Consider the following 16407-nt stretch of genomic DNA (forward strand, 5'->3'; position numbering starts at 1 on the left):
CAAATAAGATGTTGTCCTAAAGCAACGCTCCCCTTCTACCATTGACATTTATGAAAAGCTAACACAGGTCCTATGTTTTTGAATTTCTCCATTTGACAATCGGTCGAGTAACTCCTTTTTATATTTGTTTTTATACACAAAAGGGCACATGAAATAGTCAACTTAGAGGCAGGCTGTGCTTATCAGAATGTTGCTTTAACACATTTGGGCTGCCCATGCATGAATCAATACATAAAGAAAATCATCTAAGACAATTACTTAATATACAGGGGGTACCCCCTCTTCATCAGGTACACCCAAAACGCGCAAGCTGTCTTGGATCCTGGATGGCGCTTCTGCTGGCGTTGGGTCCACTTGGGTCTGTACATCATTTGTGCCACGAATGTTGGCTTTACGTCCCATATATCACTTGTGTTTGCGAGTATGATTTTAGCTCTTCATACTACTACTAAACTCACAGGGATAATGCACTAGGCTGGTGCGCCTTTTTAATTTTGCTTTATTTTCTGCAGTATTGCTGGACTTCCCCAGTCGTAGGAGGGCAGCAAGACCTCAATATCCCTGGATGTGGGTTCATAGGGGGCCCTGTCAATATACCCTGGTTTATCACATCCACGTGCAGGTGTAATTGTTTTATTTTGTTACTGGTCCATGTACAGCGGCACCAGATTCTGAGTGCTCTAGTTTTAGTAAATCTCCTCCATAGCTTCTCCAATATGTTGGGAAACCTCAATGACTAATGAACCACAATTCTTTTTTCACAACAGAAGTGGGAGCAATTTTGTCACGGTCCCTGCCTCACCATCACACCATAGCAAAACAATGAAAATGCTGCTGAGCGTGTGAGGTTAAAATGATCAGATGAGCACATTTTTTTTCAAAAGAAATCTTCCTATCTCTGGACATCATTTGGTTTGTTTCCCCTTGGAAATTAAGAACAAAACAAGTTCACTTACTTACTTTTCAACACATTTCTCTGCAACAATGTTGGCTCGGAATCCCAAGACAGCGAACACCACGAGTGTTGCCAGGATGGAAGTCATGAAGTTAATAAATGACACCAGAATAGCATCAAAGTGGCAGTTATTATTACGATCATTATAGCTAGAGTATGCTATCACACTTCCGAATCCAAGGCCCAATGCAAAGAAGACCTGAGTAGCTGCCTGGCGCCAAACTTGAACGTCGCCCCAAATTTCCAGCTGAAAAAATAGAAAACATTTGTTTTTAAAAACAAAGAAAAAACGGAAATTTCAGTATTAAACAATCACAACAGTGCTGGCTAATCTTTGAAAGATATATATTTGCCTACGTAATTGAATTCACTTACAAAAGCTGGCCACATGCAGTTTCTTTTCAGTGATCCAGTGGCTAACAGATTCCTCCATCCATGCCAAAGAGGCTGGTGGAAGAATTCCCCCATGCCCCATCGTATTCTGAAAGCAGCACCCGAAGCTGCAGCCACTGGTCAACAAATATTTTCCAGCTTGCCCCTTCAACAGGAGTCGATCAAAGGAATGACTTCCAAGGAGAGGAAACGGCAACACAGTGATCGAAATTTAACTGGGTCCTACAGAACCAGTCAAATTTCTGCCAGTGTATGGCCAGCTTTTAAGTCCGAAGTTTCAATTTGAGTTTTAGGGGCTAGAAGTCCCCTGAAGAGTGATGGTTTCTGACTTTGACCCCACACTGTCTACTACCTACAGAGAGGGCAAAACAGGATCAAACCACAGTTCCCCATAGTTAATAAAAATGCAATCAACTACAGGTCTCTGCTATTTGATGCTCCTAACCACTCCCAGGAGCTGTGGGATAGTGTATGAGTTGCGCAATCAACAAGGCGGCAACTCTAAGATTACATAAACTTTGACCCAACTCATAATCAGGCTTAGACAAAGTAAAAAAGCTAAATAAGGGGGCAAACAAAAATGTAATCAGTAGACCAGCATAATTAGAATATTTTCAATATTGAGATTCTTACATAACCTCAATTGTGACAAGTTCTAGTTGTACTGGGAGGGAGGTCCATGACCAAAAGTCATGTCCCCAAGTTGCAGACTGGCAACTTCTATAAGGCTATGTATAGTGTGTGTAGACCTGACTCAGTTGTCAAACCAGCCATAGATGGCTCGAATCCCGTCTGGTTCAGCAGGGACTGGACGAGATTCAATCCATCTATGGTCAGGCTGACTTGAGCACAACCAGCATGTCAGATTTCTAGCTTTTGATTATTGCCAGCAGCTATAGCCGCTAGCAATAATCACCGTATTCTCCCAGCAGGGACAGCTCATTGCGCTCCCCCCCCCGAACAGGAGAACAAAATAGCTCTGTGGGAGAAATTCCCCCACCCGTGATTGCAGGGAAGAAAATTGCATGGGCTACGGCCTCTCTGATCCCAATGGAAGAATGGCTCATTAGATCATCAAATCCTGGGTATGTGGTTGGGAGCACCTAGTAAGAACAATCATTTTGCTTGGAGATTCATTTAAAATGTTTAACAAGAGCGTCAGACACAGACACGATGCTTCTGGGCATAGTCCTCACCCTTCTTCAGAGCTTTCAAAAAAGATTTGCTGATTAATCAAGACAGAGTTTGTTTAATACCACAATTTGGGGTTATATTGTGGCTGAGCCGCAGCATGACCCGGCAACAGCGAGAACACCAACTACATCTCTCTTTACTGTTAGTTGACGCTGAAAATTTCCAAGCGAGATGACCCACATATCAAAGATTTGATTTTCTGATGAGCGATTCTTCCATGTTGACCAGATAGGAAGAAGTTTAGGGCTTGAGCTAGGTCTACACGCACCATACCTTACCAATGGATTCATCTTCTTCATGTAGAACATCCCCTCTTTGAATTCACACCAGAACCAATTCTTATTGCTACATGTACAGCGATAAAACACACCTAATAGTTTTTTTATGTAAAACATGTTTGAGTAAGGAGAATTATTTAAGATGACACAAATGAAGATCAGTGGTCTGTAGAAGCTATGATCCCATACCTTTGGCGTAAACATGATTCGAATCCCATCCACAGCACCATCCAGTAACAATCCACGGATAAGGAAGCACAAGAGCACAACGTAAGGAAAAACCGAGCTAAAGTACATCACCTGGAAAAGCATATGAATGTATTCACTAAAAGTGAACCTGAGTTTCAGCCCTTAAACTAGAACTAAAGGGAACATTTTTTTCATTTTAGACAGAGTAAAGAAGGGTTTTAACCCGTCACTTTTTTTGCCATATGTGTCCCAATGGCGAAAATTGCATTTATTATTTAAGAAATGTAGAAGCTAAAGAATAAAATACAACCAAATAACACAGCTACCTATTGTCACCTTTGGTGCAACTGCAGAGCAGCTAATATGCGATTCAGGACATCTTAACTGGTTTTAAGGCTCTACCTATGGCTGATTTTACACATTCAAAGCACTGAAAGTTTCCACGGCATAGAGAAAGAAGAGTTTTTTTCCAGTTTTAAGCCTATTAAATCAGGAAATCTGAGGAGGAATGGGCAAAACCTCAGGGTCTTCTATATGGGTTCTGACAGAAAAATAAGATCCTAAAAAAGTAACCACCACAAGGTTTTCTAAATGACGAATGCAGATATGAGATCTTATCTATTTAGCTACAAACAGCTCAAAGTGAACCTGTCAGGTCCTGTCATCAGATTTGTTAACAACACTCGGTAGTGTTTTTCTTGAAATTACTTTCTGGGTCCCTTTGAATGTCTTTGGATTTCAAGCCAGACCTGCGTACAGGACATTAGCACCCGCACCCCCCTCCTGATGGTAAGTCCCACTCCCAGCATTTATTAATCCTATGCCAAAACCTTAGTGGCCGATAGAAGCTCTGGAATTGAAGTGTTGGCACAGACAATGTTTTGGAATTCACAGGTTATTTGTTAAGCTTGTCATTCAATAGTCTATGGTGCAAACAAAAGCGTGGCGAGGTATTCTCTGCTGAAGAGGAACTGAAGGTACATACTGACCAAGTCTGCTTAATTGTCACCAATCAGTAAAGACCATACGACCTTTTTCACAAGGAACCTGGAGCAATGATTACTACACCTTACAAACAGGTAAAAGTTCAGCAGCTTCAGTTTCATAAGTAATGGTTACAGTAAAGACTGATTTACACTCTCAGAATGGGTTGGCAACACATCAGAACTCAACTGGCATGCCATTCAAAACGAATGGCACTGCAAATTGCTAAACCATGTAATGTGGGTTACCACAACACATCTCGCTGCAATGGTGTAAATGGGCCTTAGACAACTGGTCTGCTCTAAGAGCTTCTGGTAATCTACTCCGCTATGATACAAACAATCCCAATGCTACAAACTCCTTTTAACTTCTCATACCATGCAACATTTTACTCTTCAGACATGAATGGTGAAAGCAGTTACAACACATTCATTACTGTGACATATCATCAACTTACTTTCCCAGAAGACTTGATCCCTTTGATCATACCACCGCAAACCAGTATCCAGGCAAGAATAAGACACCCTGTCAATGGCCAGTTCATCTCTGATGCTCCAATGGACTCTGTAACATCCAAGGCTTTTCTGTACCAGAAGTATGTAGTGGGTGTACTCTTGGCACACTCCAACTCTGTAAAATACCAAAAACACACATGGCCAGAGAAGGACATTAAAGTGTATATCAAGGCAAAAAAAAACAAAAAACCAAACAAAAAAATCAACAGGTCACTGTTACACCAGTCCTGGTGTCCCTGACCAGCGCCTCACCAGTCCAGGTGTCCCTGGCCACCGCCACACCAGTCCAGGTGTCCCTGGCCACCGCCACACCAGTCCAGGTGTCCCCGGCCACCGCCACACCATTAACATACAACATCAATATCAACCTTTTACATACTGTTAAAGAATAAGTTCGCCATTTAACAAAAAATAATAAATGCACATTTTTTTGCAGGTAAAAAAAAATGCGCTTTTACTAGATTTTGATTTGGGAGCCTGGAAAGCATTGCACTAGCAATCAGATCTCTGGTGCCATGCAGGACTCCTGCAGACCTGTCAGTTTATCTGTGCACTCATATCTCATACGGGCAAGCAGATATACTCTGACAGCAAGAATCAATAGACTACCACAGCGCTCCAAAGCGCTGTGGTGGTTCACTGAGAACTACAAGCCGACACCCACAAAGGCTGTCGGGACTTGCAGTTTTCCCATTCACAGAACACTGTAAATGGATGACTTGGCTGGGCGGGCGGAGCCCTGCAAGGCCAAAGTTTTTTAAATTTATGACAGCTAGCGGGGGAGGGGGGGGGGGAAAGAGATCCCCTGCCAGCGTTCAGAACAAGGGATCAGGGGGCGGGTGCTTTCGTAATATGCTACACCCTGAATATGGGCGTAAAATGTAATGAAAGGTGAACCTTATCCTTCAAATTAAACAATTGTTTGGAAGAGACCAGTTAGGTTTTCCTTTAATCAATAGGGCCAGGAAGAGGGGTGTGTGTGTGCGTCTGGGCTGATGGTGTCTGCGTATTCCCAGGGCCAATACCACTTGGTAACGTCGAAGACACGATACAAATGATAATTTTATCTGTAGGGGTGGCATTCTTGCTACAATGTAAAGAGCAGGGATTCCACAGACCTCAAAATTATACCAAAGGTTCCTCTAGGGTAAAAATGGTTGCAAAAGGCTGGTCTATAGCGTGTGTCTATCAGGGTTAACAACAGATTCAACCAGACAAGCCTAGGTGTCCTATGTCATTTATGGTACTGTGCTGTCATCTTGACTTTTCAGGCAGAAATGCATCTCCTACAGATCGCTGTAGGCACCAAGTGGAAGGAGCTACAAAGATCTCAATGAAAACCTGCAAAGCGAGAGCTAAGCCAGAGCTTCACAATGAGACTCCACTAGTGCTTCCTCCACTAGACTAATGCAGGCCATAGATGGGTCGAAAATCGGCCGATTTGTCGGCCGAAAATAAAATCGGCCGATTTTCGGATCGTTAGTGGGCGATTTGGTCGGCCGTTTTTCGGGATTTTGGCCATTTTTGTTTTTTGGTAAAGTTGGAAAAAAATCGGCCGATCGGCCGATTTTCGCGGCATTAATGGGCCAATCGGCCGATTTTTTACCGATAAAAAATCTGCGCATGAGCAGTGACTTGCAAGAGATAGACAAAAAGAAGAAAAAGAAGAAGAGGAAGAGGATGAAGAAGAGGATGAAAAATAGGATGAAGAAGAGGAAGAAGAAGATGAGGATGAAGAAGAGGATGAGGAAGAAGAAGAAGATGATGAGGATGAAGAAGATGAGGATGAAGAAGAAGAAGAAGAAGAAGAGGATGATGATGAAGAAGAAGAGGATGATGAAGAAGAAGAGGATGAGGATGAAGAAGAAGATGAAGAAGAAGAAGAAGAAGAGGATGAGGATGAAGAAGAAGAAGAAGAGGATGAGGAAGAAGATGAGGATGAAGAAGAGGATGAGGAAGAAGAAGAGGATGAGGAAGAAGAAGAAGAAGAAGAAGAAGAAGAAGAGGATGAGGATGAAGAAGAGGATGAGGATGAAGAAGAAGAGGATGAGGATGAAGAAGAAGAGGATGAGGATGAAGAAGAAGATGAAGAAGAAGAGGATGAGGATGAGGATGAAGAAGAAGAAGAAGAAGAGGATGAGGATGAAGAAGATGAGGATGAGGATGAAGAAGAGGATGAGGAAGAAGAAGAGGATGAGGAAGAAGAAGAAGAAGAAGAGGATGAAGAAGAAGATGAAGAAGAAGAAGAAGAGGATGAAGAAGATGAAGAAGAAGAAGAGGATGAGGATGAAGAAGAAGAAGAGGATGAGGATGAAGAAGAAGAGGATGAGGATGAAGAAGAAGATGAAGAAGAAGAAGAAGAGGATGAGGATGAAGAAGAAGAGGATGAAGAAGAAGAGGATGAGGATGAAGAAGAGGATGAGGATGATGAAGAAGAAGAGGACGAGGATGAAGAAGAAGAAGTAGAATGAAAATAAGAAGAATTCCAGTCCAGCAAAAAGTATCTCTGCAGAGAGCTCCGCTATTTCTGACAGTTCTCTGACAGTTCTTTGACATTTACAGCGGTTGAAACATTGTATCTATTTGTTTCCGAATAAAAACATCTGTATCCTAAATGGAAACAAATAGATACAATGTTTCAACCGCTGTAAATGTGAAGGAACTGTCAGAGAACTGTCAGAAATAGCGGAGCTCTCTGCAGGGACACTTTTTGCCAGCTGTAGAAGGGATGAAAATCGGCCGATTTTTTTTACCATTGATGGTAACGTCGGCCGCTTGAACGACCGAATTTTCGTTTTTTAAAAGAAAAATCTGCCGTTTTTTCTCCCCATCTATGGCCTGCATAAGGCCTCGTACACACGATGAGAATATTGGATGAATGATCATCCCTTTCTTTTCTTTTTTACATGCTAGTCTCATATCAGTAGTGGAAAGGTTACTAAAGTTACGAAAATTCTCATAAGACAAAACAGAAGTTCGGCAGTGATTTCATGTATTGTAATGTGTTTGTATTGTATTTTTGGATAAAATTGTGTTGATCAAACGAAAATTGTACGATAGCAGAGTAGCTTATGTAGAAAGTTATATGCAAAACTTTATTGTGTATCTATTCAAAAGATAATTGTGAGAACATTACCTTGCAAGAAGGGACAAACACCAGTCATAGTAAATTAAAAGAACCTGTCCTTACTAGAACGCATGCTTATGGTCAGTGATGTAGATCAAAAGGGCCTTGGAGCTAAATGTGACATCAACGTAGTGATGTCATCACGTTCAGAAACAATGTGTGCAAGTGTCCCCATGATGGAAGCATGATGGAGTCCGGTGTGTGATGCACAACATATTAGGGTAACCGAACAGTCCTATGTACACTTTGGAGATATATCCACGGCAGCACTATTAGGATGTGATAGCAGCCTTACCTCGGAAGTGAAGGGTAAGTATCGGAGAGATTGATTATTGCATCGTAGTGATCGGAGGTGGCAGAAAGTGACTGATTTATTTATACCGACGAGTCCGGGTATCCTCTAATCTGAAAGCCACCATAATGTCTCTCTCTCTGTATCTGTACTGGACTTTCACAGTATCTCATTGAAAGAGCTGCTATCCTCCTTTGGTCTATTTGGCCTATATGGACATTCAGCCATTGAAGCAGCTGTTTAATTTCAATTAACAACTTTTGCAATTCTTGCACGAAGTATTCCATGTTGCCAGCTAATGTATGGAGCCCAACATCTGTGATTGGAGGCGGTTACCTTGAATGGGAATTTCCTGTTATCTTCATACTGCTCACATTTATACCTTTACTTATGAATTAACCATTTGAATGATGTGAAGCCCTATGATCTGCCATAATTGGTGTTTCAACTAATTTATAGGAGGACTAATGAACTTATTTTGATCTGAAAACATTTCAGCTAAGTTTACATTACTCACCCTTCGTCAAACTAGCCTTTAGCTTGTGTCATTCATTTGTATGATGCTGGTCACTATAATAGTTCCATAGTTAGTCTGGCTGAAAAAATACAAAATTCCATCCAGTTCAACCGTTAAAAAAAAAAAAAGTTATAATCCTACAACAGGGGTGTCCAAACTTTTTTCAAAGAGGGCCAGATTGGATGAAGTGAACATGGTGGAGGGCCGAACATTTTTCCAAACATTCTTTGAACCATTACAATTAAATGCAAATAAATTATTTTATGCCAAGTTAATTGCAAACGACATACTTTTCATTTCATAACATTAAGATCAACTGACAGCTGAGTTTTCACAATGTATTGAAAATAAATAAATAAAAAAAACTTACCTGCACTAATGTGAAGGGTGAAAAAGGTAGCTGGAGCTGAAGTCTCTGCTCGGCAGCTGGGAGGGGAAGAGAAACACACTTCACGCTGGAAGCCCGGCCCTGACGTCACCGCCCTCTGTCGCTCCCAGCGCGGCGCAGTCACGCATGCGCACTGCTCTCAAGCAGAAGACTGTCTGCCACAGAAGGGAGGGCCGTGCGACAGCCGCATTTACACAGACCAGGGAGAACGTGCCGCAGTCAGGCATGCGCACTGCCCTCTGCTCTCAAGCAGAAGACTGTCTGCCATAGAAGGGAGGGCCGTGGGAGGGCCACATTACACAGAGCAGGGAGGGCTGTTGGAGGGCCGTATTAAACCGACCAAAGGGCCGTAAATGGCCCGCGGGCCGGACTTTGGACATGCCTGTCCTACACCCACAGTTGATCCAGAGGAAGGCAAAAAAACCCCCAGCAAAGCATGATTCAATTTGCTCCTGCAGGGAAAAAATTCCTTCCTGAAGACAAGTTAATAATGTGGGTAACAATTATCTATCTGTTTCATCATCTGCTCCTCCTCTTCTCTTCCTTCACAAATGGGTCATTCCTTTTGGAAGTGGAATCAGGTTGGTGTGGATGTGGAACAAAGTACAAAAAAACGTATAATGTCTTTATTGAACATATTATGAGCTATTTTTCAACTTGGTCTCTCACTCAATGATGTGTATATAAACACATTTGGCTCCAAGGCCCTTTTGATCTACATCACTGACCATAAGCATGAGTTCTAGTATGGACAGGTTCTTTTCATTTACTTTGGTGTTTATTTGTCCCTTCTTGCAAGGTAATGTTCTCACAATTATTTTTGAATAGATAAACAATAAAGTTTTGCATATAACGTTCCACATAAGCTACTCTGCTTGGGTAAATAATATATATATTCTTAAAGAGGTACAACGAATCCTGATAGATGTCTATAAAAATGCTGAGCTGTGGAGTGTTGGTTAAATACAGATATGCTGATTTATCACCAGCTTTTGGTGAGTGTGCAATTTGATGGGGTGTTAAAACACTGAATTTTCACTGGTGGAGGAAGACTTCATAGCTTCATTTGCTGAGGCTCATAAGCAATATATGTGCATGGACTTTATTGAATGGACTCTATGAGGATCTTTATATTGGTTTATGTATAGTGACACTTTATGCACATATTTGGTGGTGGATTCAATTATTCATCTGTTTATTTATTTACACACAAGGGTAGCGCTATTATTTGTGATTATTTGTATATATTATATAATATTATCACATTTTGGATTTACTCTGCTTGGGTATTCTTGATTACCAAATGTATACAGTCTGTTGTTTACAGCGGTTTGTTTTTTTGTGATACGATCTGGAACCTTCCAAAAAATGTTTCATTCGTGTATCTTTAAACAATTTCAGAAGAAAGCTGTGTACCAATGATCAGATTATTGTATGATCGCTATAAGCTGCATTTTTTGTATGATTTTCTGATCATGTGCACTAGGCTTTATGCTGGCCATAGTCTGATCAAAATTCAGCCAGTTTAGCAGAAACTGGATGAATTTCAATCAATCTATCAGCAGGCTGGTTGTACTGAAATCGATTGGTAGATCGACTTCAGTACAACCAGCTTGTCCGGTTTCTATGCACACAATTGCCACCGGTGGCTATAGCCGTCAGTAGTGATCATTGTGTTCTGATGTTGGGGAAACCTCCCACTGTCAGAATAGCACAGTTGGAAGGACTGCCCTATCAGCACTGACTGTGTTGATGGGGAAAACGAGCAATTTTCTTTCTTTCAACCCATTGTACAGTAGAGCTCCTAGACTGACATTCAGGAGCTGTTTAGCAATTTTTTCAGCAGCCCCTGAACTCTCCCTAATGTTTTCCTATGTGGTCATGCACACTATGTTGTTTACAGGCAGTTGAGTTTACAGTCATTTTTTGTTAACGCACCAAACTTGCGTTCAGGAGATTTTACCTGCTTGTAAACACGTTTAACCACGTTTATAAGCATTTGCATGTAGAATCGTTTTTTTTTAACTGTTCCATGTCCAGATGCTGTCCAGAGACTTTTTTCATCATCAGAAATGCATACAAAGTGTTTTCCATGTATTCAAATGGACCCGGTACACCAGCGCAGTCAGTTGCAGGTTTCACGTGAAGGGAAAAATGGTAGAACGTGCCGCATTATGCTCATGATGGGATCCGTAGTGAATACAACCCTAAAAGACAGGTCATCTCAACACATACTGATCTCTCTGCTTCTGCTCTCTCTATTCCTCTCAAAATGTCTGAAATAGTTAATTTTTCACTATTTTTCAGTGCGTTCTGGGCATTTGTAAAGGTCTTTTTAGGTTATCGTTTAAAAACGCTTCTAAAACACAAATGCACATAAATGCAGTATGCAAACGTGGCTAAACTGATGTTTTTTAATCTATGTTTTCCAGCAGTCAGTTTCCATCATTCAGAAGAGTTTTTAAAACGCCCCGGATACATGAGCTCTTAGAGGCATAATTTAAGCTGAATGTTTAGAGGCAGAAAAAAAAAAAAAAACTCTTCTGGTTTTTGCTTTGATTTGAGCTTTCTGGCAGAAAAAAATGCTAACTTTCCTAAACTCGTCTAAAATGTGTACAAAAACACTCTATATCAGCGTTTTTGTTGAGCCCAGTGTGCATGGAGCCTTACAGTATTCCTTCTGCAACACACTATAGCCAATGTTTAATTGCTAGGAATGGAAAGACAATGGGGGAGATCTACCAAAACTGGAGCACTCAGAATCTGGTACAGCTGTGCATTATAGCCAATCAGCTTCTAACTTCAGCTCGTTCAGTTAAGGTTTGGCATTAACACCTGGAAGCTGATTTGGTTTTCTAGGCAGAGCTGCGACACATTTTGCACTCTCCAGTCTTCGTAAATGTAACGCAGTGTATATATGCACATTGTAACCCTCTGTATGTATTGTATAGCTTTTTCCAGTAACTGTAACTTGTACATACACACCATTTCTGCTTAGTAAAAACATATTAATATTCTATAGATCTATTACTTTGGTTTTTATGGCAAAAGTTAGGACAAAAATGTTGCCTAAAAACTGAAACAGTCTCGGGTGAACCAAACCATTGATGGAATGTATACCATAATATTGTCATTAATCCATCCACCAACAATCCTCTTGTCTATGAAAGAAGGTGAAAGCAACCGGTAGTAAGCAAAATCCTACAAAAGATAAAATATTATGATAAAAATGATCTCAGTCTATTTGGTACTAACCTTCTTCTTGTGTCTGATTGGCCAGAAGGGGACAGCTTTCCCATGGTAAGGGGTACTGGAAGGAATTAAACATATAAAAAAGGCTCCATCCGATAATAACATTGTAATACAGGGCGACGAATGTACACACCTGCAAACAGAAGAAAGATGGGTATGTTATTTCTTCAATATCAATATTCTGTTTTATCCATTTATAACAGTGGTTACAGGACTGACATAATGGGATGAATTTTACATATACACTGCATAAACAAATCAATCCTGCAAGCCAACTGTCAGTTCAAACCTACTTTACTCTCATCTTTTGGGCCAAACTAATAAAATACTTCTTTTGAACCCAACTTTCCCCCAGTATTTCTCTTATTAGTTAAAAATTTCAGGTTTCATGTAGTCAATCCTCCTAAATGCCCTCTACTGTATGCTAACCAGCTAATTTTTGTCCTATAGGGCTGGTGGTACTAATGAATTTAATTAAATACAAAAGGTAGCTCCTGGTATCTGTGCAATGGCAAGTGGTGTGCGTTTTAAGCCTGGGTTCACATATATGCGGTGCGGTATATCGTATGTGATTCGCACGTATGTGAACCGCACCGCATTCCTGTGCAAATCACATGCGATTTGTGTGAGGTGCAATTGAAGCCATACATTTTGTATGGTTCTAATTGCACCGCACCCACACCAAAAAGGTGCAGGACCCTTTTTTGGTCCGCACTAGAATCTGATTGCATGGGTATTCACACCTATGTGATCCGATTACGCACATCGCACCGTGTTTTGCGGACTGCTTTCAGGGTGTTGTTAACTTAACATATTCTGCTTTTATTTCCTTTGGTTTGTGAGTATACATCTATTTGTTTACACAATAAATACGTGGTGTACCATGGTAATGCACGATAAGAGTGCGCCCTTGTCTGCTTTTGTCTATCAACACCCACAGCGGTTCGCATGAACGGGGTGCGATTCTGATGCGGTGCGGAATTCACACTGAAAACGCTGTGAATTCCGCACCGCATCAGTGTGAACCGAGCCTAAAGGAGTTGGCATTGCAACACACACCTGCAAAGAATATGCAACAATTAAAGCAAATGCAGAAATCAATGCAGCCTAAGGGCCCTTTCCCATTGGTGGCTTTTTCTACGCTCAAACATACCTTTCCAGCAAGGCAAAATTATTCCCCTTTAAATCCTATTTAACTATTCACATAACTGGGCTGCATTTGCCCTTTAAAAAGTCCTGCATGCTGCAAAATACACTTCCCATTGATTTCTATAGGAAACACACCAAAAATATCCAATTGCTTCTCCGGGGATCAGGAAGGAATGTTTTCCCCTGTAGCAAATTGGATCATGCTATGCTGGGTTTTTTATTTTTGCCTTCCTCTGGATCAACTGTGAGTATAGGATAACTTTTTTTTTTTTTTAATGGTTGAACTGGATGGACTTTTTTCAGCCAGATTAACTATGTAACTGTGGGTGAAGGATTATACCTTTTTTTTTTTTTGGTTGAACTGGATGGACTTTTGTCTTTTTTCTGCCAGACTAACTATGTAATTATATGTTATGCATTTTTTTTTGAGTCATATGTCCAAGGTACATACTAGGAGACAGGAATTCAGAAAAAACATGCCAAAAACACATTTAAAACGTGTTAAAAACGCATATTTCAAAAACACATACATTGTTTTTAGGCATACCAGTGCAAAAGATCCCTAATTGCTAGTGTGCATGTATCCAAGGGTTACATGGCTAACAGATTTTAAGTTGGCTGCCACCTGGATTTAATCAGCCACACAACCTGTGTAACCCCTGGTTCGCATATATGTGGCCGTGCGGGCCACTTTTGTACAGGCACGAGAGCCCATTCATTTGAATGGACTCCTGTGCCCCATGACACACAGGGAAGAAGTCCCTGTACTTCTTCTGAAAATGCAGCCCGCACAGGAACCTTGGTTCCCAGTACGGCTGCGGTTTCCAGTGCGGGCGGCGTGCCATTAGAACTAATGGCACCCTCCCGCGGGTCCGCATTCCTCTGTGTGGGTGGTGCAACTGCCTGGATTTTCGTGCGGATCTGCAGCTGCACCACCCGCACAGATGTGAACCTAGCCTAAAAAAATTTGGAAAAACTGCTGCGCAGGAAGGCAAAGGCACATTCCACCTTTTGCAAATATTTAATAAATGAACCATTAAGAAAATAAAAAAAGTGCATTTGCTAAATGTTTGCACTGAAGCCTGCAGAGAACTGCAACCACAAACAGTGCATTGTGGGAGGGAAGCACAGGCTCCTGCAGTGTTTACATCCTAGATTCAGGTCCTTACATTGGTATGGACCTTTGATTATGAGAAAGCTAGAGAAAGTTTAAAAAAAAAAAAAAAAAAAAAACCCAAATAAAACCTAAAAGTGCAGCGATATCACCGCACATGTGCTCCATTATGGTGCCACAGTGGGACTTGTAGAATACATTTACAAAATACCCTGCACTCCTATAAACTTACCCCCAAAGTGTGGTGTCAGCTGCTCCTTTAAAAGTGTCCCCACAACACTTTAGCGCACAGATGTCAAACTGGCGGCCCTCCAGCTGTTGCCAAACTACAAGTCCCATGAAGCATTGCAAGATTGACAGTTACAAGCATGACTCCCAAAGGCAGAGGCATGATGGGACTTATAGTTTCGCAACATCTGGAGGGCCGCCGGTTTGACACCCCTGCATTTACTGCAAAACAATAAAGAAAATAGGAGCTGTACATTCTTTAGCTGATCATACAATTATTAAGGTGATCATATTAAAAGTGAAAAAACTTTTGTGTACCACATAAATCTTCCAGTGTTACAAGTAAGTGTCCAGTACTTCTCATAAATGATACTTTTCATACTCCCACCACTGTGCCAAGCCATAATCCACCAGTGAATCCAGAAAGATCCATCCACCAAATGGCAGCGACCCCTCATAAATAAGCAGGTCAGTATGCACTTTGCTTTGTTGGGGGAAAAAAAAAAAACACTCCACTTCACCTCCAGTGTGCCTGATCTCCTGGGACCCAAATCTCCATCTCCTCATCATACCACCGAGGAACTTACAAACCCAATAGGTAAATTCTCATTGTGCAGTGTTTATTGTTTATTAGACCTACATTGAAAAAAAAAAAAGTGGGCACTCACATATGCTTGTGCCCAAATAAGCACCAGTACATTGTGTAAAAAGGCTGTTTGATCCTGTCTGCTCTGATCCTCCCCTGCTTGCGGTGTCCCCCTCTTATCTCCTGATAAGACATATCGTGTGCAGTCACTCTGCACATGCTAAGTTTGGTGTGTATTGCTAGAGGTTTTTTTTTTTCCTTGGGAGAGTGCATGTGATCAGCACAGGGCCAATCAGCACTGTCCAGACAGAGGTCAGGGGTTCTGCATCCTAGAGCAGAATGAAAACTCCTCTTACAAGCTTTAACCAGTGCTCTGCTGGACACTGATAGAAGTCACAAGACTGCTATATACTGTTGATGAGAAAAGGTATTTAGCAGTTTATATTTACTAAAATAATTGCATTTTCATGTTCTGTGTACTGTGGGAGACCGGATATAGTGAATGCAGGATGATGGGTTTAGCAACACTTTAACTGGGGCTGACTGTTCTGGTGTCGATTCGGGAGGGGGGGGGGGGGGGGGGTAAAAAAAAAAAAAAAGAAACACGCAATCGGGAGGCAGCAATATTGCCTCCTGAATGCCCAGCAGCTGCAGCTCTACCACCACGTGGAAAGCGATCCACAGTGGATCACTTTTCAGAAGGCAGGAGAGCAGAAGCTGGCAGGCATTCAGGAGCTGATATTGCCGCCTCCTGGAGGTGGTTTTTTTTTTTTTTTAATTTTTAAAATCCTAATGGTTACACAGGCTAACACACATTTTTGTAGCTTGAATGTTAGACCTGTTCCTGGGTATATTTGATCCGTGGATTCCAAAAATAGCACCAATTTTTCCCAATCAGCTCTAGTGTTTGAGACACAACATAAATGCCATATACTAATCTTCACTCTGGTTGCCCATACAAAAATCTGGATATTTTTATGTAGTGGTTCTTTAATCTCCTTGTAGCATGAAATAAACACATAAAAAAGTAGCCATAACCTCATAATTTCATCAAAAATGAAACAATATGAGTGGCAATATACACACACCTCCTATTTGATGAAAATTATAATACAGTCTATAACTTACACTTTAGAATCCAATGTTTCCGATTTATAAAATTACAATTGGAAGTACTTAAACTTTCTTACCATATCTGCCAATTTGTACGCAAAAACACAAACTAAGTAACAGAAGAACAAATTGA

The 16407-nt window shown here is 41.2% G+C and overlaps 1 protein-coding gene across 3 annotated transcripts in view; it reads right to left on the bottom strand.

Annotated features, from left to right (window-relative positions):
* The window catches only part of LOC149463005 (sodium-dependent neutral amino acid transporter B(0)AT2-like), a 134711-nt gene that overhangs the window by 38243 nt on the left and 80061 nt on the right, over nt 1-16407 (bottom strand). For all 3 annotated transcript variants that reach the window (XM_089676071.1, XM_089676069.1, XM_089676070.1), the window contains exons 4-7: nt 12088-12217; nt 4451-4623; nt 3010-3120; nt 961-1202 (exon numbers count right to left, since the gene is read on the bottom strand). In XM_089676071.1, the coding sequence (XP_089532197.1) occupies nt 961-1202; nt 3010-3120; nt 4451-4623; nt 12088-12217 (656 nt within the window). The remainder of the gene's footprint in view (nt 1-960; nt 1203-3009; nt 3121-4450; nt 4624-12087; nt 12218-16407) is intronic.

Source organism: Staurois parvus, unplaced genomic scaffold (assembly GCF_062004578.1).
Source record: "Staurois parvus isolate SC_StPar_1 unplaced genomic scaffold, SC_StPar_1.0 ptg000163l, whole genome shotgun sequence".
Lineage (NCBI taxonomy): Eukaryota > Metazoa > Chordata > Amphibia > Anura > Ranidae > Staurois > Staurois parvus.